The sequence below is a fragment of the Oncorhynchus kisutch genome, linkage group LG30 (genome assembly GCF_002021735.2).
Source record: "Oncorhynchus kisutch isolate 150728-3 linkage group LG30, Okis_V2, whole genome shotgun sequence".
NCBI classification, from domain to species: Eukaryota; Metazoa; Chordata; class Actinopteri; order Salmoniformes; family Salmonidae; genus Oncorhynchus; species Oncorhynchus kisutch.
Window position 1 is genome coordinate 7,500,330 of NC_034203.2, and position 26,606 is coordinate 7,526,935.

Sequence of the window (26,606 nt, forward strand, 5' to 3'; positions counted from 1 at the left end):
GCTGAGCACATGTTGGCTGCTTTTCCTTCGCTCTGCGGTCCAACTCATCCCAAACCATCTCAATTGGGTTGAGGTCGGAGGATTGTGGAGGCCAGGTCATCTGGTGCAGCATTCCATCACTCTCCTTGGTCAAATAGCCCTTACACAGCCTGGAGGTGTGTTGGGTCATTGTCAAATCAAATCAAATCAAATTGATTTATATAGCCCTTCTTACATCAGCTGATATCTCAAAGTGCTGTACAGAAACCCAGCCTAAAACCCCAAACGGCAAGCAATGCAGATGTAGAAGCACGGTGGCTAGGAAAAACTCCCTAGAAAGGCCAAAACCTAGGAAGAAACCTAGAGAGGAACCAGGCTATGAGGGGTGGCCAGTCCTCTTCTGGCTGTGCCAGGTGGAGATTATAACAGAAAATGGCAAAGATGTTCAAATGTTCATAAATGACCAGAATGGTCAAATAATAATAATCACAGTAGTTGTAGAGGGTGCAACAGGTCAGCACCTCGGGAGTAAATGTCAGTTGGCTTTTCATAGCCTATCATTGAGAGTGTCTCTACCGCTCCTGCTGTCTCTAGAGAGTTGAAAACAGCAGGTCTGGGACAGGTACCATGTCCGGTGAACAGGTCAGGGTTCCATAGCCGCAGGCAGAACAGTTGAAACTGGAGGAGCAGCATGGCCAGGTGGACTGGGCACAGCAAGGGATCATCATGCCAGGTAGTCCTGAGGCATGGTCCATGGGCTCAGGTCCTCCGAGAGAGAGAAAGAAAGAAAGAGAGAATTAGAGAGAGCATTCTTAAATTCACACAGGACACCGGATAAGACAGGAGAAATACTCCAGATATAACAGACTGACCCTAGCCCCCCCGAAACAAACTACTGCAGCATAAATACTGGAGGCTGAGACAAGAGGGGTCAGAAGACACTGTGGCCTCATCCGATGATACCCCCGGACAGGGCTAGACAGGCAGGTTATAACCTAACCCACTTTGCCAAAGCACAGCCGCCACACCACTAGAGGGATATCTTCAACCACCAACTTACCATCCTGAGACAAGGCAGAGTATAGCCCACAAAGATCTCTGCCACGGCACAACCCAAGGGGGGGGGGGCAACCCAGACAGGAAGACCACATCAGTGACGCACCTCTCCTAGGGAGGGCATGGAAGAGCACCAGTAAGCCAGTGACTCAGCCCCTGTAATAGGGTTAGAGGCAGAGAATCCCAGTGGAGAGAGGGGAACCGGCCAGGCAGCGACAGCAAGGGTGGTTCATTGCTCCAGTGCCTTTCCGTTCACCTTCACACTCCTGGGCCAGACTACACTCTATCATAGGACCTACTGAAGAGATGAGTCTTCAATAAAGACTTAAAGGTTGAGACTGAGTCTGCGTCTCTCACATGGGTGGGCAGACCATTCTATAAAAATTGAGCTCTATCGGAGAAAGCCCTGCCTCCAGCTGTTTGCTTAGAAATTCTAGGGACAATTAGGAGGCCTGCATCTTCTGACCGTAGCGTACATGTAGGTTTGTACGGCAGGACCAAATCAGAAAGATGGGTAGGAACAAGCCCATATAATGCTTTGTAGGTTAGCAGTAAAACCTTGAAATCAGCCCTAGCCTTAACAGGAGGGAGGCAAGCACTGGAGTAATATGATACATTTTTTGAGTTCTAGTCAGGATTCTAGCAGCCGTATTTAGCACAAATGGAAGTTTATTTAGTGCTTTATCCGGGTAGCCGGAAAGTAGAGCATTGCAGTGGTCTAACCTAGAAGTGACAAAAGCATGGATAAATTTTTCTGCATCATTTTCGGCCAGAAAATGTCAGATTTTCGCAATGTTACGTAGAAGTAAATAAGCTGTCCTTGAAACAGTCTTGATATGTTCGTCAAAAGAGAGATCAGGGTCCAGAGTAACGCCGAGGTCCTTCACAGTTTTATTTGAGACGACTGTACAACCATCAAGGTTAATTGTCAGACTCAACAGAAGATCTCTTTGTTTCTTGGAACCTAGAACAAGCATCTCTGTTTTGTCCAAGTTTAAAAGTAGAACATTTGCAGCCATCCACTTCCTTATGTCTGAAACACAGGCATCCAGCGAGGGCAATTTTGGGGCTTCACCATGTTTCATCGAAATGTACAGCTGTGTGTCATCTGCATAGCAGTGAAAGTTAACATTATGTTTTCGAATAACATCCCCAAGAGGTAAAATATATAGTGAAAACAATAGTGGTCCTAAAATGGAACCTTGAGGAACACCAAAATGTACAGTTGATTTATCAGAGGACAAACCATCCACAGAGACAAACTGACATCTTTCTGACAGATAAGATCTAAACCAGGCCAGAACTTGTCCTTGTAGACCAATTTGGGTTTCCAATCTCTCTAAAAGAATGTGGTGATCGATGGTATCGAAAGCAGCACTAAGGTCTAGGAGCACGAGGACAGATGCAGAGCCTCGGTCTGACGCCATTAAAAGGTCATCACAAGTGCAGTCTCAGTGCTATGATGGGGTCTAAAACCAGACTGAAGCATTTCGTATACATTGTTTGTCTTCAGGATGGCAGTGAGTTGCTGTGCAACAGCTTTTTCTAAAATTTGAGCGAAATGGAGTCAAGGTTTGGCTTTTTAAAGAGAGGCTTTATTACTGTCACTTTTAGTGAGTTTGGTACACATCAGGTGGCCGTTTATTATGTTCAACATGGGAGGGCCAAGCACAGGAAGCAGCTCTTTCAGTAGTTTAGTTGGAATAGGGTCCAGTGTGAAGCTTGAAGGTTTAGAGGCCATGACTATTTCATCAATGTGTCAAGAGATATAGTACTAAAACACTTGAGTGTCTCCCTTGATCCTAGGTCCTGGCAGAGTTGTGCAGACTCAAGACAAATGACTGTCATTTCTCTTTGCTTATTTGATCTGTTCTTGCCATAATATGGACTTGGTCTTTTACCAAATAGGGCTATGAGAGAATGCCAAGAGTTTGCAAAGCTGTCATCAACGGAAAGGGTGGCTACTTTGAAAATGTAAAATATAAGTTGATTTGATTAACACTTTTTTGGTTACTGCATGGTTGCATATGTGTTATTTCATAGTGTTGATGTCTTCACTATTATTCTACAATGTAGAAAATAGTACAAATAAAGAAAAGCCCTTGAATGAGTAGGTGTGTCCAATTTTTGACATTATAGCCTTATTCTAAAATGTATTAATTGGCAACAATTTCTAAAAACCTGTTTTTGCTTTGTCATCATGGGGTATTGTGTGTAGATTTAAGAAGGAAAAAAACATTCCTTCATAAATCTACACACAGTACCCCATAATGACAAAGCAAAAACAGGTTTTTAGAAATTGTTGCCAATTTAGTAAAAATAAATAACGGAAATATCACATTTACGTAAGTATTCAGACCCGGCCTCCCGGGTGGCGCAGTGGTTAAGGGCGCTGTACTGCAGCGCCAGCTGTGCCATCAGAGTCCCTGGGTTCGCGCCCAATCTCTGTCGTAACTGGCCGCGACCGGGAGGTCCGTGGGGCGACGCACAATTGGCCTAGCGTAGTCCGGGTTAGGGAGGGCTTGGTCGGTAGGGATGTCCTTGTCTCATCACGCACCAGCGACTCCTGTGGCGGGCCGGGCGCAGTGAGCGCTAACCAAGGTTGCCAGGTGCACGGTGTACCCTCCGACACATTGGTGCGGCTGGCTTCCGGGTTGGATGAGCGCTGTGTTAAGAAGCAGTACGGCTGGTTGGGTTGTGTATCGGAGGACGCATGACTTTCAACCTTCGTCTCTCCCGAGCCCGTACGGGAGTTGTAGCGATGAGACAAGATAGTAGCTACTACAACAATTGGATACCATGAAATTGGGGAGAAAAAAATTAAAATTAAAATAAATAAAAAAGTATTCAGACCCTTTACTCAGTACTTTGGTGACGAACCTTTGGCAGCGATTACAGCCTCAAGTTTTCTTGGGTATGATGCTACAAGCTTGGCACATGTGTATTTGGGGAGTTTCTCCCATTCTTCTCTGCAGATCCTCTCAAGCTCTGTAAGGTTGGATTGGCAGTGACAGCTACTTTCAGGTCTCTCCAGAGGGGTTCAAGTCCGGGCTCTGGTTGGGCCACTGAAGGACATTCAGAGACTTGTCCTGAAGCCACTCCTACGTTGTCTTGGCTGTGTACTTAGGGTCGTTTTCCTATTGGAAGGTGAACCCAGTCTGAGGTCCTGAGCGCTCTGGAGCAGGTTTTCAACAAGGATCGCTCTGTACTTTGCTCCCTTCATCTTTGCCTCGATGCTGACTAGTTTCCCAGTCCCTGCCGCTGAAAAACAACAATTGAATTTTCCTTGTTTTACTATCCTTTTGAGAACTTCTGGTCCCCACAAGGATAATAAAACCAGACACACACACACACACAATATATTATGTAGTGCCTCCTACTTAATTCTTTGTGTGCCAAATGCATTTTCATTCAATCTTGATTCACTCTCGGCGGCAAATTGGTTGAAAACTAAATTCCGTCTGCGTTATCTTCAGTAGATGAGATTCCAATTTGATCTAGTGAATTTCTGACACTTACAAATTCCAAGTGATTTCACAACATTGTGCCATCTTTCATCCTTGGTTGTGCTGTGGCCAGCAGTTCTGTTCTATGAGTGGGGTTACAGGTTTGAGACTATTTATATTTAGGTATACATTTGCATATTTTTGCATCCAAACTTTGCCTGTGGTGTTCCCATGCCTATTACATAACTAAGCATTACACCTTAAACCTAACAGTGATTTTTTTTTTTTTTTTAACACTTAAATTACTCAGACGGTGACAACAAGTGTAACATCATCTTTGTCTGAGAATGATTATAATTCACTTATCCTTATATTGGGCTCTCGAGTGGCGCAGCGGTCTAAGGCACTGCATCTTAGTGCCAGAGGCATCACTAAAGACCTTGGTTAGAATCCAGGTTGTATCACAACTGGCCATGATTGGGAGTCCCATAGGGCAGCACACAATTGGCCCAGCGTCATCCGTGTTAGGGTTTGGCCCGGGTAGGCCGTCATTGTAAATAAGAATTTGTTCTTAACTGACTTAAAAAAAATACAAAAATATTGAAGATCATGTGCATGTACCTTTCAAGAGGTCTAGAGTACAGTCCTCCAGTATTTCTCAGCTGGCAAGGGAAGAGATGCCTCTTGCCCATAGCCCTGTGGAGAATGAGACACCCCTAATCAGTGATATTCAGGCCCCCAATTTCTGCTTCTGCTCACTGGGGCGAGAACAGGTTTCCATGGAGGTCTTGAAGTCAGTTATTGTATTTTTCTTTGCCAAGCACTCTGCTCTGTAATCTACTCATTTTTTTTTTTTTGTAGCACTAGAATATAAGTTCCGCTTCAGTTCATCTCCATTAAAATGACGTATTATGCTGTCAGCAATGGTCGTGCCCTAGATTTGACTGACAGCATCGTTTGTTCTGTAGATACGGATTATTGCACTTTTTTGCCACAGTGCAGCAACCTTATTGTGTTGGGCAAGACCAATAACATTTTCTTGGTGGGTAATGAGGGGAAGTAGTAGTGCTGTTCACTCATATGTGGCCATTACCTAGCTGTATTCGAGGAATATTATTTTGCATAATTGTTTGGTGAATAGTCTACTAAGACTAGGGTTGTTAAAAGGATATGGACGTGTCAAAAGGGAATCGATTCTGTAACTATGCACGCAGGTGGGGACAGCAAAGTCACTTAGGGACTCGCAGACCCTTTTTAAAAGATGCCCAAATTGAGTGTTTTTGGTAAACAGGTCTAGACGTGTTTTGAACACCTGCAGGTGCAGAATCATTTAACCTTTGTAACCTCATTTACGACACCTTCTGTACTCCCTCCACTCCTTCCTTCAGTTTTTCAAGGACAAGACACCAAAATAAACTCACCATTGGCCGATCATTCTCCCTCTCTTGGCCAGATCCTCTATCACGTCAACCTTGACTTCCACTGCTATGCCGATGACGCCCAGATCTACCTCAGCACCAAATCTCTCCTCAACCCACCTCTGACCCACATTGAATCCTGCCTCTCTGCGATAAATACATGGATGCAGCAAAACATCCTCAACCTCAACAGTGATACAATGGAACTCCTACTCCTCGGCATCAAGTCCACCCTCAACAAAGCTAAGACCCTCACCATTGATGACACCACTGTGTCTCCCTCCCCCACACAGGCAACGTTGGCGTCATTCTAGACACCACCCTCTCTTTTGACCACCACAAGACAGATGGTCAAATCCTCATTCATCCACCTCCGCAACATTGCCAAAGTCAGGCCCTCCCTCTCCCGTTCTGCCGCTGAAACCCTCATACATACATTGATCTCCTCCCGCCTTGACTAATGCAACTCACTACTCTCCGGCATCAACTCAAACTGCTCCAAATGGTTCAAAACTCTGCAGCTCACCACACTAAGTCTTGGCAGCACGTCGCCCATGTTCTCCGTGAACACCACTGTCTCTGTCTCTCAACACATTGATTACAATATCCTCCTTCTTACCTACAAAGCCCTTCACCACCTTGCCCCTCCTTACCTCTCAGACCTTCTTCTCCCCTACCAACCCACATCCCCAGGTCAAAGCTCCAAAGCTTCAGCGACAGGGACCTCACCAGGGTTGCTCCTAGGCTCTGGAAGTCCCTCCTTTCAGCCATCTGTGACTCTGAGTCCTTCACCATCTTTCAGGGTCCTAAAGCCCCCCCAATCTCGCCCCTTACCCTAAACCGTGTTTGCATCTAAACCCAAATCCTACCCTCCTCATACACAGATACAGTACGTCACACTCGTTCCCTTTCTTGAGCCGACCCCTCTCTTTGTTTTTTGTTTAGTCTGATGTTATATTTTGACTCCTGTTTTTTATTTTATTTCTACAATTGTAAAGTGATTTTGGGTCCTTAAAGTGCTAAACAAGTCCCATGTATTATTTGTATAACTATTTTCCTCTGCCTAGCACCTTCCTCTACCTCACTTAACTGCCTATCATGCCCCCCCAAAGAATCTGGCTGGGTAGATGTGATTGTGTATATCTCGCTCGCTCTGTGTGTGCGTGTGTGTGCCCCAGGGAAGTGTTTCTCTCGCTTAAATATTTATGTGTTGGCCTACATACAATTATTTTTCAGAACATATTAAATTTGACATTCAATTAATGATTTTTTTTTAAATGGTGTATTATTGTGGTAGGAGGAACCTTAATTTTGGTCTGTGTTTTCCAGGGGACTCCAATTAGTAAAATATATTAATTCAACCTTAGACCTGTTGTTCAGGTGAAAGCTTTGTTCTGAAGGTCCACTGTGAAGTTAATAATTTAAAACTTTGGAAATATATTGCTTTCATCTATTGCAAATAGAATAGGCTATTGTAGCCTGATAACGTTTTTTTCATGAGTTCTTGGTCAATGCATCTTCATCTTTTTCTGCCTACTGGCGCGTGTAAAACAAAGTTCAATATTTTCGGCAATTCCCGCCAATGTTTTGACTCGGTGAAGAACATTGTAAAAAATTATTATACTCGACAGTAGGACTGAGCATAATTGAAAAGACTGCTTTATGGTTATTTTTACGAGCACAATTCCCGCCCATACACGCCATCGTCACTGATTCAAATTGCCAGAGAGGTTTTAGTTCGGTGAAGTACCACTGTCGCATCGCTAGAGGAACGGATACTAGGTCAGGCTTTGTTTGTGGATGAGCTCCATCACCTCCTCCCAGAAATGTGGACGGATATAAGGAAACTACTGCTCTTTCATTTGTTAGCCCTGAAACTTCATTCCTCAAAAGGTTTGTCCTATTTGCTTCGATCCTTAAAATGAAGGTAATCGGTTGAAAGTATGCCGGTAATGAGCTAAACGGAGAGGGATCCAGCCTAACGCGGTCTCCTCCGGATGATAGCGAATGATTTCATGCGCTAGCCTACTGTTGCAACGATGTGGGAGAACCACTCATTGTTAGTGGAAAACTGAATGAAAATATCACAATACAAATTGTGGTAATTTAAACTGTATGTTTTATGAAAATTTATGGGAAAATGTATGGGAAATGTGTGCGTCAGCGTTTACTTGGCAATGTTGACATGTGTTCCTTGGATGTGAGAGCATCCATATAATTACAACATAGGTGGTAGTAGCCTAGGCTACATTAATCTTTGTTTCATTGTAACGATACGATGGTTAGGCCTAACGTGCGCCCACTCCCTTTTAAAATGCTATAATTATAAATGACAGAATCGGTCCTTACAATCGGTCCTAACAATGGGCAAAGACATCAGGTCAACTTCTAGTTTCGATTTACATTTGGTTGAGTTGTCAATGTCAACTAACGTGAAATCAATGTGAAATAAACAAACAAAAAATTTACCATGTCATTGCATTTAGGTTAAAAGTTGTGTGAAAAAAAAACGAAATTCCCTTACATTGATTACTTTTTTCAAACCCAATCAGTTTTCCACGTTGATTCAACGTCATCACATTTCTTTTTGTTTGTTGAAATTACGTGGAAACAACGTTGATTCAACCAGTTTGCCAAGTGGGTTATGTGTCTATTGTAGCAAAACAACAGCCCAAAGTGACGCTCATAACGGAATCCTATTTCAATACTGACTGACTGGCTGAATATGCGGCATATCATAGGCATTCATTAGCAAATTACAGTTTGAGCCCATGTGTTAGGTGGATGGCGGGATGTGTGCGTATTATTTATGTTTTTTTCCAACATTGCAGGAGCAGAGGCAGAAGAGTGTGAGGATGGTCAGTTTCAGTGCAATAACAAAAGGTGTATACCGACCATATGGAGGTGCGACGATGATGACGACTGCTCAGACAACAGCGACGAGGAAAACTGTGGTAAGTAAAACAATTCATAATAATGTCTGACATTGCCTTAAAATTGCCTACACGTGACACTTAGGCAACTTTTCAATAAAAAAAAAACACACATGGACACTTGAGAAACAGACCATGACTAGGCTACTCAGAATAATAGTGACTTTTTGGCACATTTGGTGGCGGTGGCGAACTGTGACTATAGGACCATCAGAGGGATCAAAAATCTTCCAATACCTTGTATCAAACTCAAAAATCAAGAAGAAAACATAGCATCATTTAATGTGCCCAACATATCTTCTGTAGATGGAACATTCTAGTTATAGTGAAGGAGGAACAATGCTTTTTGACATTATGAATGAATCAAACAGGCCTGGCCGCGCTTTGGGGCTGCCGCACAAACAGAGATAGAACAGGCATGGACACAACATGTGACACACAGCATAAAATAATTGGACCAGCAAAACAAACAAACACACTTTTTACACAACCTATGGTAGGCCAACACCACTATCACCAAAAGTGACAGCAAAAGTGTCACATCTAAGGTGACAGGCTTGTGGTGCTGAAAGGACAGGGACCGTAATACCTGTGCACTCCATAGCGCTGAAGGAGAGACAGTTTTGGTCAAACAAGACAACAGGGAATCCTGCCAAAAACTAGCTCCGACTGGGATGATTATTTTTTTGAACTGTCATCAAACTCAGATTTCCAACTCAGGAACTCGGGCCTCTTTCTAGAGCTCCGACCTCAAGATCACTGATGTCATGATTTTGACCTCGTTTTTATTTTTTGAGTTCCCTGTTGTCTTGAAAGCACCAATAGACATTTCATTTCCATTAGAATATTTTTTAACAGACCCACCAATTACAAGTGATTGGTTCATTGCACTGTCACTCCAAAATTCTGCTCTAATAGAGTTTAATGGCAGAGGCCTTCTGTCTAGCTTCTGAAGGCCTAGCCAATGGCTAGCTGAGCTAGATTCTTCTAACCATAGACCACCAATGAAAATAAATCCTGATTGGATATAAATCAGTATTAACCCTTGTCTTTCCAACACAAACTGAAGCGATGAAATCAGAAGATCATACAATTGATTGTAAAGATGAAATAGAAATTAAAACAACATTTTATTTGACATTTATTTATAAATCCTTTGGCCTTCTCTGAAGGCTTTGAAGGGGCTCCTTATTCCACGCTATTTTTTAGACTATGGTGGTTTGGTCTCTTTCTATCACCAAAGAAATGTATGCCTATGTCAGATGATGTTAAAAACAAGTAACGTTAATTCTACTCTCCACAGTAGCTATGTTGAATCGGGTGGCTAGTGCCTTGCATGTAAACCATTCCCCTTATTGTTTGAAAGAACAGGTGGATAGGGAGGGACCCATGGCATACAGTTGGGGGAATAACACACAGAGGGGACCGGTGCGACATCACACCTGAGTTGGGACTCTCGAGGGGCCTGTCATGCCAAACAGTGTCCACCTCCCAGAAAAGTGTCCTCCCTGCATCACAATGGGAATCGATATTCTATTAGCGTCCGTATTAGCGTCCGTTGCTATATCAGCGGTGTGTGATGACCTAATGCGTAGAATTTTGGAGATCATTACAGCCACAAACATTTTTTTAAATCCCCGCTCTGTAAACAAATCAGATTTCTGTGACAATTTAGCTGCTTAAACAATTTTTGTTGAGCTAATAAGATGAAAACTACTTTTGGGTACCTTGTTAACATGTCATCAACCTGAAATCTATGTCTTAAAAGTGGCTATGTTTCGGAAATAGCGAAGGAAACGTCTATTCGCTTGACACGTTAATATTGCTTACCTTACAGATCACAAAGTCAGCTAATTTCCACTCCATTCATATGCACATCGATTTGATTCATACTCTGGCTTGTCTGGCTGGCATGTTTTTATTTTGAGCTTGTCTTGTCTACACTGAAACTCTATTATGATAAAAAAAAAAAATCTATATATCTCGCATGGCTCATTAGTACACCCTTGTGGTTGAATATATATGTACCTACTGTCTGTCCTAGGCCAAAAATGAATAATGTTAAACTAACAAATTACCATCAAGGGCTATGTTACAATTTACAACTGTGAACAACTTGTGAAACAGTGAACAGCTTGTGAAACAGTGAACAGCCTTGTGAAACAGGTGCGTCAATCGACTCTAGGGGGTTAAGAGAAGGGGACCGAGATGAAAACAAGCAAACACACAGGTTACAGGTAGATCAGGTATTGATTGATTTAAGTGTTCGATTAGACATGCAATAATGTAAATGGCAGTCAAAAAAGAAAGGATATCTGTCTGTAATTTTTTACACCAGAGGGGTTGATGAGTGCGGTAAGGAATGGGAGGAGGTCTCCAGAGATGGAGAAGGGATGGGATGAGGTCTCCAGAAATGGAGAAGGGATGGGATGAGTGGGCAGATTGTTCTGCAATCAGATGTCACTAGATGCAGAATTTCGTCTGGAGTGAGAGGAGAAAGAGTTGAAGGATGATGGAAGAGACAGAATCAAGAGACAGGAGGTGCTACTGCTTCCTGTCACTTGTAATCGACAGGCAGCCAGTCTCGAAAGAGGGGCTTGAAGCTTGCTCAAGCTGGTCATCGTCTTGTCTCCTCGCCGTCTTGAAACATGGCAGAACCCCTGGAGATCAAAAGCAGAGTAAAGGGAAAATAGGTGGCTGGATGAAAAAGCAAACACAAAGGCTACTTCATTTTCAATATCATGGTCCTGGTTAAGTTGTCAAAGTTGCCTATACCTCACCACGTCAAGGTATAGGCTGTGAGTTTTTTCGTTTTTTAAATGAAGTCCCTTAACCCCCTACTCTATTTTTTCAGTGTTTGATCTGATGGGGCTCAGGTAGGTGTAACAATATGGTGATGACCCCACTCTGCTGTGTAATGGGCTCCGGGACACCTCTGTCATATCATTTACACAAATCTATTGCTTTTAAATTGTTTAACTTGGATCAAACGTTTTGGGTAGCCTTCTACAACCTTCCCACAATAAGTTGGGTGAATTTTGGCCCATTCCTCCTGACAGAGCTGGTGTAACTGAGTCAGGTTTGTAGGCCTGCTTGCTCGCACATGCTTATTCATTTCTGCCCACAAATCATCTATAGGATTGAGGTTAGGGCTTTGTGATGGCCACTCCAATACCTTGACTTTGTTGTTGTTAAGCCATTTTCCCACAACGTTTGAAGTATGCTTGGGGTCATTGTCCATTTGGAAGACCCATTTGTGACCAAGCTTTAACTTTAACTTGACTGATGTCTTGAGATGTTGCTTCAATATATCCACATAATTTTCCTTTCTCATGAAGCCATCTATTTTGTGAAGTGCACCAATCCCTCCTGCAGCAAAGCACCCCTACAACATGATGCTGCCACCCCCATGCTTCATGGTTGGGATGGTGTTCTTCGGCTTGCAAGCCTCCCCCTTTTTTCTCCAAACATAATGATGGTCATTATGGCCAAACAGTTATATTTTTGTTTCATCAGACCAGAGGACATTTCTCCAAAAAAGTCTGATCTTTGTCCCAATCATCAGTTGCAAACCGTAGTCTGGCTTTTTTATGGCGGTTTTGGAGAAGCGGCTTATTGCTTGCTGAGCGGCCTTTCAGGTTATGTCTATATAGGACTCGTTTTACTGTGGATAAAGATACTTTTGTACTGGTTTCCTCCAGGATCTTCACAAGGGCCTTTACTGTTGTTCTGGGATTGATTTGCACTTTTCGCACCAAAGTACGTGCATCTCTAGGAGACAGAATGTGTCTCCTTCCTGAGCGGTATGACGGCTGCGTGGTCCCATGGTGTTTATACTTGCGTACTATTGTTTGTACAGATGAACGTGGTACCTTCAGGCATTTGGAAATTGCTCCCAAGGATGAACCAGACTTGTGGTCCACAATTTTTTTCTGAGGTCTTGGCTGATTTCTTCTGATTTTCCCATGATGTCAAGCAAAGAGGCAATGAGTTTGAAGGTAGCCCTTGAAATACATCCACAGGTACACCTACAGTTGACTCAAATGATGTCAATTAGCCTATCAGAAGCTTCTAAAGCCATGACGTAATTTTCAGGAATTTTCCAAGCTGTTTAAAGGCACAGTCAACTTGGAGTAAACAATTGTTGGAAAAATTACTTGTGTCATGCACAAAGTACATGTCCTAACCGACTTGCCAAAACTATAGTTTGTTAACAAGAAGTTTGTGGAGTGGTTGAAAAACAAGTTTTAATGACTCCAACCTAAGTGAATGGTAACGTCCGACTTCAATTGTACATGTGCCTAACAAGTTGGAAGACATTGGTTGTTGAAATACTAAAGTTTACGTACATCTCCACCCTGTCTTTCTCTCTGTTTTTCTGTTTTTCTCTGTTTCTCTCTCTCTCTTTCTCTCTGTCTCTCACTTGTATCCTCTTTCTCACTTACTTTTGTTCTCTGTCAGTCTGTTTCTCTCTCTCTCTCTGTCTCTGTCTCTGTTTCTCTCTCTGTTTCTCTCTGTCTCTCTCTGTCTCTGTGTGTGTGTGTGTGTGTGACAACTAGTTAAGGGCAGTTGGTGTGACCATAATTGCTTACTATTGCTTAATCCATTTGTTTGATCTGGGTTAACGTATAGCTAGATACCTCAATATGACATAGACATATACTGTAACTAAATGTATAGCTAGCAACATGTAGATGGCTAAGTATTGAAAAATGGCTGTACACTAAATCCTTCCAGTGATCTAATAATAGTTAACTACTTAACGTTTCCCTGAATTGTGAATTTCTCTGCCCCCATACGAATGTTGCGCCTCTTGTCGAGATCACTGGTACCTTCATAGTACTTTTGGCTGGTTAGAAAATAAAAGGAAAACTCCTCGAGGGATGCCATTAAAGTGCAAGCTACATACAAACAGAAAGGAACAATAACAGTTAGCTAGCTAGCTAACGTTAGCTAAATATAACTTTCTGGCTAGCTAGCTGACTAGGCAGGCTGAGTAGCTAGCAATGTCAATATTTATTCTTATTTAACGATATTTTCTTATATAATGACAGAGTACCAGTCAAAAATTTGGACACACCTACTTATTTAAGGGTTTTTCTTTATTTCTACTATTTTCTATATTGTAGAATAACAGTGAAGACATCAAAACTATGAAATGACACATGGAATTATGTAGTAACCAAAAAAGTGTTAAACAAATCAAAATGTATTTTCTATTTGATATTCTTCAAAGTAGCCACCCTTTGCCTTGATGACAGCTTTGCACAGTGCAAGCTGTCACCAAGGCAAAGGGTGGCTACTTTGAAGAATGTAAAATATATTTAGATTTGTTTAACACTGTTTTGGTTACTACATGATTCCATATGTGGTATTTCATAGTTTTGATGTTTTCACTATTATTCTACAATGTAGAACATAGTAAAAATAAAGAAAAACCCTTGAATGAGTTGGTGTGTCCAAACTTTTGACTGGTACTAGCGACATGTGGTAAAGAAAGTTTTGTCTATCCAGTCTTTTCAGTCTTCTGAAGCAGTAGGTAGCAAGCAGGTAGTCACCCTCAAAACACTGTCTTTGGAGAGCGATTTTAAGTTAGTAAATTTGCGCTGACCGAGCGAGCGCTTATGAGGTGAAATAAAACTAGAACTGTCCTCCGCGTCCTCCGTCCTCCACGACCGCTACAGAGGCAAGCAACGGGCGCTTTGGTTCATTACGTAGGCCGGTCAGAATTTTGCCTGTTCTAGAAACTGCCCTAGCAACAGAAGCTAGAGCTCATCGAATCCCCTTGTTACGCGGGGGGTGGGGACACTTTTTTTTGTCAGGTGGACACTATTTGGCATGATGGTCCCGATTTGTGTGCAGGTGATTTAACTCCTTCTGTCGAGAGTTCCTGGCTATTTTTCATTTAGGGCAGTGGTGCTATGTTTGGTTCTCAGGCCTCAGGGGCAATTTGTGGTGGAGGCATGAACGATGATTGGACAGCACATCTTCCCATCTCTTCCCACCCACATAGAGAAACCAGCTGACAGATAGTATATAGCAGCCTATGAGAGCCTACAGAGCTTTGATAGTTATCCAGAATCCTGTCAGACTCCCTCAGAAAAAAATAATAGAATTTCAATCCCCTTGCTCTTTGTGTACCCAGCCCGTGTCCTATATTTTCAGGAGGAGCACAAACAAAAACATTGGTTGTACTCTTGGCATGCGTTTCTCTTTTGTCTCTCTGGGTTAATTGTGGCTCAAGAGAAATTCCTACTGGTACCCACTCTGTGCACAACTCTCTCTGTCTCCCTCTCTTACGAACACGTACGCGCACACACACACACACATTTTCACTATCTTTCGCTCTTCTCTCTCCTTTGTGTCTGTCTTAAGGCTTCTGCATGCTTTCGGTTTGGCGTGCTTGCGTGCTGCCTTAAAAGACCTTTGCTTGAAAAATGAGAAAAAGCAGCAAGAGTACTGTTTGTCCAGGATACACTTCCTCCAAATCGTCCCAATGAATCTAAAATAATTCAATAAATCTTTCATTAATTTGGACGTTTTTGCCGAGATCTTAGTTGTGCAGTTTTACATCTATTTCTCAAGTTTAAAAAAATGTGCATGAAAACGAGTCATCAATCGTTGAATGACAACAAACACTTAATTGGAAAATCCCTACTGTTGACCAATGGCCAAGGGGAGACGAAGGGGTGTAGAGTTAATCTAGAAGCCTCCACTTGTAGTGTGCATGAACAGCTGAAAAAACCCTTGCCGAAGACCAAAACAAACAAAAAAACGTCACAAACGGTTTCCGAATTGATTCGGACGGGAAGCATGTGGACGCCTTTACTTACACAGATGGACACACGCATACCAGTGGTGGCTGCTGAGGGGAGGATGGCTCATAATAATGGCTGGAATAGAGTATAATGGCTGGAATAGAGTATAATGGCTGGAATAGAGTTTAATGGCTGGAATAGAGTATAATGGCTGGAATGGATTCCATCCGCTCCATTCTGGCCATTATTATGAGCCCTTCTCCCCTCAGCAGCTTCCATTGACCCACACACACACACACTTTGTAGAGCATTTAGATCTATTGTGGCGATAAAGCCAGTCTCCGGAGGCCGCTTGGTATCCTTGCCCCCTCGTCTCTGACAGTGACACCAGCAGGTTGAGTCCTCAGGCCTCAGTGAAAACAGGTCATTTGGAGCTTCTCTCTTCGTCTCCCTAAAAGATTAATGTGTCACTGTTCCACACCCGCGATACTGTGTGGGACATTTTTGTTATCGTTTTTTTTGTTCTTTGTTATTTTCTATTAAAGATTAAGGGCATCGGTCTGGGGGACCCATTTTCTCCTTCTTTACTGTCCAACAGGGCTGGTGGCTTCAATTCCTTTTCAGTTCTGTCAATTCAGGAAGTAAACCACATTTTTCTCATAGAGGAACATTGACATTTCTGTTTACTTCCTGAGTTGACTGGACTGACATGTAATTGACTTGAATCCTGCTGTACAACGGAATGTTACGTTTGGGTGGGTTGCATTTTGGAAATGCCCGCTTTGCAAATACTTCTGGAAGTTGTATTTGTCACTTGCTTCGTAAACAACAGGTGTAGACTAACAGTGAAACACTTACTTATGGGCCCTTCACAACAATGCAGAGAGAGCGAAAAAATAGAAGTGATAGAAAAATAATAACACAGGGATTAAATACACAATGAGTAACGATAACTTGGCTATATACACAGGGTACCAGTACCGAGTTGCTGTGCATGGGTACGAGGTAATTGAGGTAGATGTTTACATATAGGTAGTGATAAAGTGACTGGGCAACGGGATCGATAATAAACAGTAACAGCAGCAAATGTGAGTCAAAATAGTTAGTGCGAAAAGGTTCAATGCAGATAGTCCGTGTAGCTACTCGTTAATTTAAATAATGGCTTGGGTGTAGAAGCTGTTCAGGGTCCTGTTGGTTCCAGACTTGGGGCACCGATAACACTAGAGTTCCAAACCTCTGCCAATAACAGCTAGTTTTCAGTTTTCCCCTCCCAACTCAGACACTACTCCCAGACAGTCCTAGTAAAATTCTTGCTTGAGAAATCGCTCTTAGCAAAATAAGCTATTTTTATTTATTTGGGCAAATTGTAATGGAAAAAATCACAGTAAGGTACTTAATTGTAACACAGAAATGAGTTGATATTGAGATAAATGCATTAGTATGTAGAAAGTGTTTACGTCTAAACATAAGATGCGTTTACTGTATGGTGTAAAGAAAGTAATGACAAAGGGGTAATGTGGGGCAGAGGAATATAAATGTTTCCAATAGGGATGTGCATCTTTCCCTTTCAAGATGATTCGATACGTATCTATACTGAACAAAAATATAAATGCAACATTCAATGCAACATTCAATTATCTGGCAACAGCTCTGGTGGACATTCCTGCAGTCAGCATGCCTATTGCACGCTCCCTCAAAACTTGAGACATCTGTGGCATTGTGTTGTGTGACAAACCTGCACATTTTAGAGTGACCTTGTATTGTCCCCAGCACAAGGTGCATCTGTATAATTATCATGCTGTTTAATCAGCTTCTTGATATGCCACACCTTTTCAAATGGATGGATTATCTTGGCAAAGGAGAAATGCTCACCAACAGGGATGTAAACCAATTTAAACAACATTTGAGAGAAATAAGCTTTTTGTGCATATGGAACATTTCTATGATCTTTTCTTTCAGCTCATGAAACATGGGACCAACACTTGACATGTTGCGTTTATATTTTTGTTCAGTGTAGATACAGTTGAAGTCAGAAGTTTACATACACTTATGTTGGAGTCATTAACATTTGTTTTTCAACCACTCCACAGATTTCTTGTTAGCAAACTATAGTTTTGGCAAATCGGTTAGTGCATGACACAAGTAATTTCTCCAACAATTGTTTGCAGACAGATTATTTCACTTATAATTCACTGTATCACAATTCCAGTGGGTCAGACATTTACATACACTAAGTTGACTGTGCCTTTAAACAGCTTGGAAAATTCCAGAAAATAATGTCATGGCTTTAGAAGCTTCTGATAATAGGCGAATTGACATCTTTTGAGTCAATTGGTGGTGTACCTGTTGATGTATTTTGAAGGCCTACCTTCAAACTCAGTGCTTCTTTGCTTGACATCATGGGACAATCAAAAGAATTAAGCCCCAAAAAATTGTAGACCTCCAAGTCTAGTTCATCTTTGGGAGCAATTTCCAAATGCCTGAAGGTACCACGTTCATCTGTACAAACAATGGTATGCAAGTTTAAACACCATTGGGACCACGCAGTCGTCATACCGCTCAGGTCTCCTCGAGCTCAACATACTTTGGTGCGAAAAGTGCAAATCGATGCTAGTTTCGGTTTTACGAACATTTGTTATCGTGCTGTCCGTCACAACAATTCTTGGTTGTCCAAAAGTCATCTGTTCTTTTGACCAATCGATTGGTCTACATTTTTTAAACGTGTATTTTGCCATATATAGACACACCCTTTGTTTTAATCAAATTATCCATATGCATTGAGCTAGTTTGATTCTTTAAGCACACTGTTTGATTAAATAAGACACAAATGACTCAAGAGCGAGCCAGATATCAAGATAACCAGAATTTAAAAAACTTAACCTGACCCAACCACTCTCCTGAAAGGATCAGTAATAGGCTACACGAGGAGTCGGCAACCTTTTTCATGGGGAATGCCAATTTATCTTACCATTTCTACTGATCTGATCTGATCTGGTTTTCATATGCACATTTTCATTAACAGTTTAATTTAATTTATTACAACTTCGTATCGCAAACTAATTGTCATGTGGTTAATCAAAATTCAATCTAAAAATAAATGAAAATGAATCAAACCTAAAAAGTTGCTTCTATTGCCATTACAATCTATGTAAAAATAGTGTACATAAAGCCAACAAAACAAAAACATTGCCATCTGCAGATAGAAAATATCCTGATTAAAATAAATATCCTATGAATCACATTGGCTACGCATGGCCAGTCTGTAACAAACTGTAAACATTTTATTCTCTTAGGTCCGGCTAAAGCTCGGCCAGCAAACTTGCAACATTGGATAAAATATTCTGGGCCCTCGAGTTTTCTGCACCAGTGAGCTCAGGACAGACACAGCTGTATGCTATTTGTGCAAGGGATAACAGGTCATCAGGTATTTTAGGACGTTTCCACTGGATCAGAGCATTACATTTTTTTCCATTTCACGCTGAGTGGTTATTGAAAGGGAGAGACCTGGAAAGATTTGTTAAATATTTTGAGGAACTATTGTCATCCTCAATGGATGTAAAAACTATGCTTTCTTGCTGTTTGAGGTGAAGAAAACATTACTTTGAGAAGCTCTACAGCTCATTAGCGGTGATGCTTTCAGCCAGTCAGAAATACTTTCAGATCTCCAAATCGGCACGTTTATATTCCTAAATTTGCGTGCAGGCCAGGTAGCCTATGGGCCTACTACTATGTGTAATCAGGTCCGCGTCCTTACTAAACATTGATAGGAGCACTCCAAACAAAAGACAATGACAAAATTGACAAAACTTGTAAATGGAATGAAATAAACAAAAACGTGTTTCTCGTTTCTCACGTGTAGGATTAGTTGTTTACTCTGCAAACAACATGTCCACTCTGACAATGGGTAAGGTAAAAGACTGGAAAAATAATATATTGATTGAACAGAAATTACCGTAACCAAGCAAACATTGTAGATGACAAATTATAGGAATTAATGGTAAAAGTACTACTGTTGATATACAGTATTTAATGGGGAATTGATAGACACAAATGCAAACAATTCCCACGATGAAGTTATGAAATAATGACTGAGCACAAATTGGCGGGAGAGAGTGCATTCTGTGCACATCTCTCTCCAGAGCCACACTCCCCTTCTTCTTGGACTGTTCCATCCCTGCGGCCTCCGCAATGGATTAATCTCGGCCTCCGCAATGGATTAGTTCACTGAGATCAGTGTGAATCAGACGGGTGTCTTGTGTGCCATAAAAAAACAACAACCTATATATATATATATATATATATATATATATATATATATATATATACATATACACACACTCCGGTCAAAAGTTTTAGAACACCTACTCATTCAAGGGCTTTTCTTTATTTGTACTATTTTCTACATTGTAGAATAATAGTGAAGACATTAAAACTATGAAATAACACTTATGGAATCATGTAGTAACCAATAAAGTGTTAAACAAATCAAAATAAATTTGAGATTTGTCAAATAGCCACCCTTTGCCTTGATGACAGCTTTGCATACTCTTGGCGTTCACTCAACCAGCTTCACCTGGAATGCTTTCATGGAATGGGTTTCCATGGCTGAGCAGCCGCACACAAGCCTAAGATCACCATGCGCAATGCCAAGCGTCGGCTGTAGTGGTGTAAAGCTTGCCGCCTTTGGACTCTGGAGCAGTGGAAACACATTTCACCATCTGGCAGTCAGACGGACGAATCTGGGAAAAGGCTAATGGTCCAAATGCAAAGTGCCAACTGTTTGGTGGAGGAAGAATAATGTTTCGGGGCTGTTTCTCATGGTTCGAGCCCTTCCTGGTTAAATAAAGGTTAAATAAAAAAAATAGGCCCCTTAGTTCCAGTGAAGGGATATCTTAGCTCTACAGCATACAATTACATTCTAGACGATTCTGTGCTTCCAACTTTGTAGCAACAGTTTGGGGAAGGCCTTTTCCTGTTTCAGCATGACAATGCCCCCGTGCACAAAGTGAGGTCCATACAGAAATGGTTTGTCGAGATCGGTGTGGAGGAACTTTACTGGCCTGCACATAAGCCCTGACCTCAACTCCATCGAAGTCCTTTGGGATGAATTGGAACGCAGACTGCGATCCAGGCCCAATCGCCCAACATCAGTGCTGGACCTCACTAATGGTCTTGTGGCTGAATGGAAGCAAGTTCCTGCAGCAATGTTCCAACATCTAGTGGAAAGCCTTCCCAGAAGAGTGGAAGCTGTTATAGCAACAACGGGGGGCCAACTTCATATTAATGCCCATGACTTTGGAATGAGACTTTGAACAAGCAGGTTTCAACATACTTTTGGTCATATTGTGAATATAATAGCTTGCTTTAACTCCGGTAAAACACCATTTTCAACAGCGCATTGGATAACAATAACGTAGCAAATTACATTGGTTGACACTAAACTAGTAAAGCCTAATATTGCCTTAAGCCATTTTACAAGCATTTGAATGCTGAACGTGCAGATATGCAAGATCAGGAATATACCTATTTTTGGTCAGCGCTTGCTGCGCAGTTTGTCTCGGCTACTACTGTAGCATGGGGTTGTTCAGCATGCAAAATGACTTGTAGATCAATGACTGTCAACGCAGTTACGTGCTTAGATCGACACTGAAGGAGAGGAAGCATCAGTTATCACAAAATATGTCTTTTCGGAAGGAAGAGAAAAAGTCATATGAAAAAAATAAACACTTTAGTGAACAGGCGATTCGCAATGTTTGAATCGATTTTCTGACATGCATGCTAGATTTGGATTGGTTTGGCGTCTTGTGGACTGATGCACTCTTGTCTTAAACATTTGGACCGTGGACCGATCTTTATAGGTGAATTGTTACATCCCGTAGTTTCCAACCTATTTTGTGCAGAAGGAGAGAATGGGGAGAATTGAGATGTTTCAGAGAGCAAAGCCATTCCAGAAACTACTGCCCTATTATTTGGAGTGATTCTTACTAATGTTCTGGTTAAAGAACTACTGTGCTGCGTCTCACACTATGCCCTAGTCAGGTCAGTACACATTTCACAATACACTGTAGAATCATGTTTGAAAAATGTGTGTGTGTGCGTGTCCAGCATTGTGCATTTATACTGTATAAAGTGCTGTGTGTGTATGTTGGAGATTGAGTCAAATGCTATGAAAACTGTGAAGGAATCTGTTCTGTGTTCCTTTGGCTTGAATAAGGCATTGCATTTCTTAGGAATATGGCCATTCCCTTGGGTAGACAGACAGGTGCGTTCTCAAACCAACCATCTGATGGTGGTACTGATGCTAGTCTGTCACTGTTCCTGGTCTCCATCCCCCACCATCTTCTCCACCACTACACCATCCTCCTCTTGCTACTCCATCCCCCACCAGTCCTCCCCCTAAGCACACCCCACTCTCTCTTAATCCCATGCCCTCCAACTCTCATCCTAGCTCCATAGACCCCACTGACTGGCCCCCCTCACAAACCCTCACACACTGACACACACACTTGCATGCATAATCTCACACACTCAGGCATACGTGCGCATGCCCCAATCACACACACACACTGGCATTAGGGGCACATTTTGCACTCACAGCTTATTTTTCTGCTTATGAAAAATTATGAAAACATTCAAACAATCAATTGAGTTAATATGCAATACCACAACACCATTGTGATATGCTCTGTTGTTACGTAACTTAGTTATTCCATTCTCGGCCAAACAGAATTTTATAATGCAGAGACACTCTTCTCATCTTCTAACAAGTGGACAGCACTGTGGATCGCACAAAGGAATCCTGTATAGCGTTCTTGAAGTCATATTTGTGCCAACCCTGACATGGTGCCTAATATAGCAATATCTCCCAGGATGCGTCCCAAATGATACCCTATTCCTTTTGTAGTGCACTACTTCTGTCCTGGGCCCACTATAAAGGGAATAGGGTTCCATATGGAACGCTGAGTTTGTCTCTCCCATGTATTCTTTTAAAGCGTCCCTTGAAAATCGCGCTGGCCGCACTCTTTTCCCTTTCTTTTATTGGGTTGTCATCCAGATGGCAGATTATACCATATCTAGGCCTATTCCAACAACAATAGGCTACTCATGAATATAACATGTTTTGATATCGACACCAGGAGAGGGAGGCTCTCCATTGTCCGTGTCAGGTTGAAACAGTTCTGTTTGTCTATAAACAGACATTTACATTTTTTGTCATTTAGCAGATGCTCTTATTGTGAGTAACTTACGAACCAGTAAATTCAACTATGGTAGGTAAAAGCAACCACATATCACAATCAGTCTCAAGGCCATCAGACTGTTAAACAGCCACCACTAACATAGAGAGGCTGCTGCCAACATACAGACTCAAATCTCTGGCCACTTTAATAAAGGTATCACTAGTCACTTTAAATAACATCACTTTAATAATGTTTACATATCCTACATTACTCATCTCTTAGGTTTATGCTGTATTCTATACCATCCATTGCATCTTGCCTATGCCACACAGCCTGGTCTATTGACTCTATTTTTATAGCTAAGATAAAACCAGGCTTGGCTTTTGGAGGCAAAGTGGGGTAAAAAAACCTTAAACGCTCTCTCACTCGCTCTCTTCTTACCCCCTGTAGCGTTTATTTCTTCTTTCTTCATACCAGGTGTGCATCCCAGATGGTACCCTATACTCTGTATAGTGCACTACTTTTGACAAGCACTAGACCTATATAGGAAATAGGATGCTATTTTGGATGCACACCAAGTCTCCGATCGGATGTGGTCTCCTCTTATTCTGTGCCAAAACACTTCCTCCAATACCCACCACAATCCGCTTATATCAGGAAGTTATTTTGGGTGGGGGCACCAGTTTGATTGGCGGCAGAGGTTAGTCATGACTTTGGAGCTGCAGTGTTGATGTGTCCCAATGCAGCACTCAATCCCCGTTGTGCTTTGGGGACAAAGAGATGATTTATTTACCCACGTTGACAGTACTGTCTTCTGTTCTGACCGCAAAAATGAACGCTTTTTAGAAACGTATTGCCTTCTGTCATGTGGTTGGTTCCACGTTTGCAGTGTTATTTTCGGACAACTTAAAAACAAAAGCTATTCAGAATGTATTTCCACATCTATTTTTTCCTGAGTCATAATATAGACTGACAACAGTTCAATGGTTCAGGTTTGCATTGTCTTCTGACAGCCAAACAACTAAAAGCCTTTCAGAATGTATTTCTTCCTGTCCTGATAGTGTATTCAGACCCCTTGACTTTTTTCATATTTTGTTACGTTACAGCCTTATTTGGATCATATTATTTATGTGTTTTTTATTTTATTTTGTTTAAACCTTTATTTAACTGGGTCGCTAATGACTGGGACAGGTCCATAGATACAGAACAAAAATACTTAATGACTGGGTCTCATGTCTGGCAACCGAACCGATAGAACGAACGACCAGCCGACTTGGGCAGCAACCTTAGATTTGTGTCGGGACTATATCTCGTGTAAGGATGAAATAATATGTTATTTTATGAAAATATGTCAATCATTGTTTGAATATGTTGGTAACCCGTATAAAAGTGATGCCCTCGAAGCCAGGGTGTGTAGGATATATTGGCATTAAATCAAATCAAATCAAATTTATTGGTCACATACCCATGGTTAGCAGATGTTAATGCGAGTGTAGCGAAATGCTTGTGCTTCTAGTTCCGACAATGCAGTAATAACCAACGAGTAATCTAACTAACAATTCCAAAACTACTACCTTATACACACAAGTGTAAAGGGATAAAGAATATGTACATAAAGATATATGAATGAGTGATGGTACAGAGCGGCATAGGCAAGATGCAGTAGATGGTATCGAGTACAGTATATACATATGAGATGAGTAATGTAGGGTATGTAAACAAAGTGGCATAGTTTAAAGTGGCTAGTGATACATGTATTACATAAAGATGCAGTAGATGATATAGAGTACAGTATATACGTATACATATGAGATTAATAATGTAGGGTATGTAAACATTATATTAAGTAGCATTGTTTAAAGTGGCTAGTGATATATTTTACATCAATTCCCATTATTAAAGTGGCTGGAGTTGAGTCAGTGTGTTGGCAGCAGCCACTCAATGTTAGTGGTGGCTGTTTAACAGTCTGATGGCCTTGAGATAGAAGCTGTTTTTCAGTCTCTCGGTCCCAGCTTTGATGCACCTGTACTGACCTCGCCTTCTGGATGATAGCGGGGTGAACAGGCAGTGGCTCGGGTGGTTGTTGTCCTTGATGATCTTTATGGCCTTCCTGTGACATCGGGTGGTGTAGGTGTCCTGGAGGGCAGGTAGTTTGCTGGAGGGCTCAGAACGCACCCTTGTGGGGCCCCAGTGTTGAGGATCAGCGGGGTGGAGATGTTGTTACCTACCCTCACCACCTGGGGGCGGCCCGTCAGGAAGTCCAGTACCCAGTTGCACAGGGCGGGGTCGAGACCCAGGGTCTCAAGCTTGATGACGAGTTTGGAGGGTCCTATGGTGATAAATGCTGAGCTGTAGTCGATGAACAGCATTCTCACATAGGTATTCCTCTTGTCCAGATGGGTTAGGGCAGTGTGCAGTGTGGTTGAGATTGCATCGTCTGTGGACCTATTTGGGCGGTAAGCAAATTGGAGTGGGTCTAGGGTGTCAGGTAGGGTGGAGGTGATATGGTCCTTGACTAGTCTCTCAAAGCACTTCATGATGACGGAAGTGAGTGCTACGGGGTAGTAGTCGTTTAGCTCAGTTACCTTAGCTTTCTTGGGAACAGGAACAATGGTGGCCCTCTTGAAGCATGTGGGAACAGCAGACTGGGATAAGGATTGATTGAATATGTCCGTAAACACACCAGCCAGCTGGTCTGCGCATGCTCTGAGGGCGCGGCTGGGGATGCTGGCTGGGCCTGCAGCCTTGCGAGGGTTAACACGTTTAAATGTTTTACTCACCTCGGCTGCAGTGAAGGAGAGTCCGCATGTTTTGGTTGCGGGCCATGTCAGTGGCACTGTATTGTCCTCAAAGCGGGCAAAAAAGTTATTTAGTCTGCCTGGGAGCAAGACATCCTGGTCTGTGACTGGGCTGGTTTTCTTTTTGTGATCCGTGATTGACTGTAGACCCTGCCATATACCTCTTGTGTCTGAGCCGTTGAATTGCGATTCTACTTTAGGCCCTAGACGAAATCAAGGGCCAGCAAACCGTGCCAATATATCCTCCAAAAACAGGCTTTCGAGGGCATTATCACTTAAGTGCGCCACAGTTTTTAAAAATGATCCTTTAAACCACTACTACTAGTTTGATGGTTGTAGCCGTCAATTGTTCCATTAACATCACCCATATTAGCAAACGTATTTCATTTAAAACTTCACATTTCTTTAGTATATGCTACTTATCATAATGAATGACGGCCAGTACATCACTGGGGACAAGCTTCCTGCCATCCAGGACCTACATAATAGGTGGTGTCAGAGGAAAGCCCTAAAAATTGTCAGACTCCAGTCACCCAAGTTATAGACTGTTTTCTCTGCTACCCCACGGCAAGCGGTACCGGAGCTCCAAGTTTAGGACAAAAGTCTCCTCAACAGCTTCTACCCCCAAGCCATAAGACTGCTGAACAATTCATCAAATGGCCACCGGACTATTTACATTGACCCCTCCTCCCTTGTGTACACTGCTGCTACTCTCTGTTTATTGTCTATGCATTGTTCATGTGGATAATCTTGTGACAAAGCTTAAATTGAAATTAGGTTTCTATTTTTGTAATAAGGCATGCTTCCCGCTTATGGCTAGAAAGAAGCTTTTTAAGGCCACTTTTCTCTCTGTAATCGATTATGGTGACTTGTTGTATATGCATTTAAATATATATATATATTTCACCTTTATTTAACCAGGTAGGCTAGTTGAGAACAAGTTCTCGTTTACAACTGCGACCTGGCCAAGATAAAGCAAAGCAGTGCGACACAAACAACAACACAGAGTTACACATGGAATAAACAAACATACAGTTAAT

General features: G+C 42.0%; 1 protein-coding gene across 1 annotated transcript in view; it reads left to right on the forward strand.

Annotated features, from left to right (window-relative positions):
• The first annotated feature begins 7,673 nt into the window (after positions 1-7,673).
• The window catches only part of LOC109875388 (low-density lipoprotein receptor-related protein 8), a 166,269-nt gene continuing 147,336 nt past the window's right edge, over positions 7,674-26,606 (forward strand). Inside the window, exons 1-2 of the mRNA XM_031810710.1 lie at positions 7,674-7,792; positions 8,731-8,853. Of these exons, the coding sequence (XP_031666570.1) occupies positions 7,726-7,792; positions 8,731-8,853 (190 nt within the window). The 5' untranslated portion in view covers positions 7,674-7,725. The remainder of the gene's footprint in view (positions 7,793-8,730; positions 8,854-26,606) is intronic.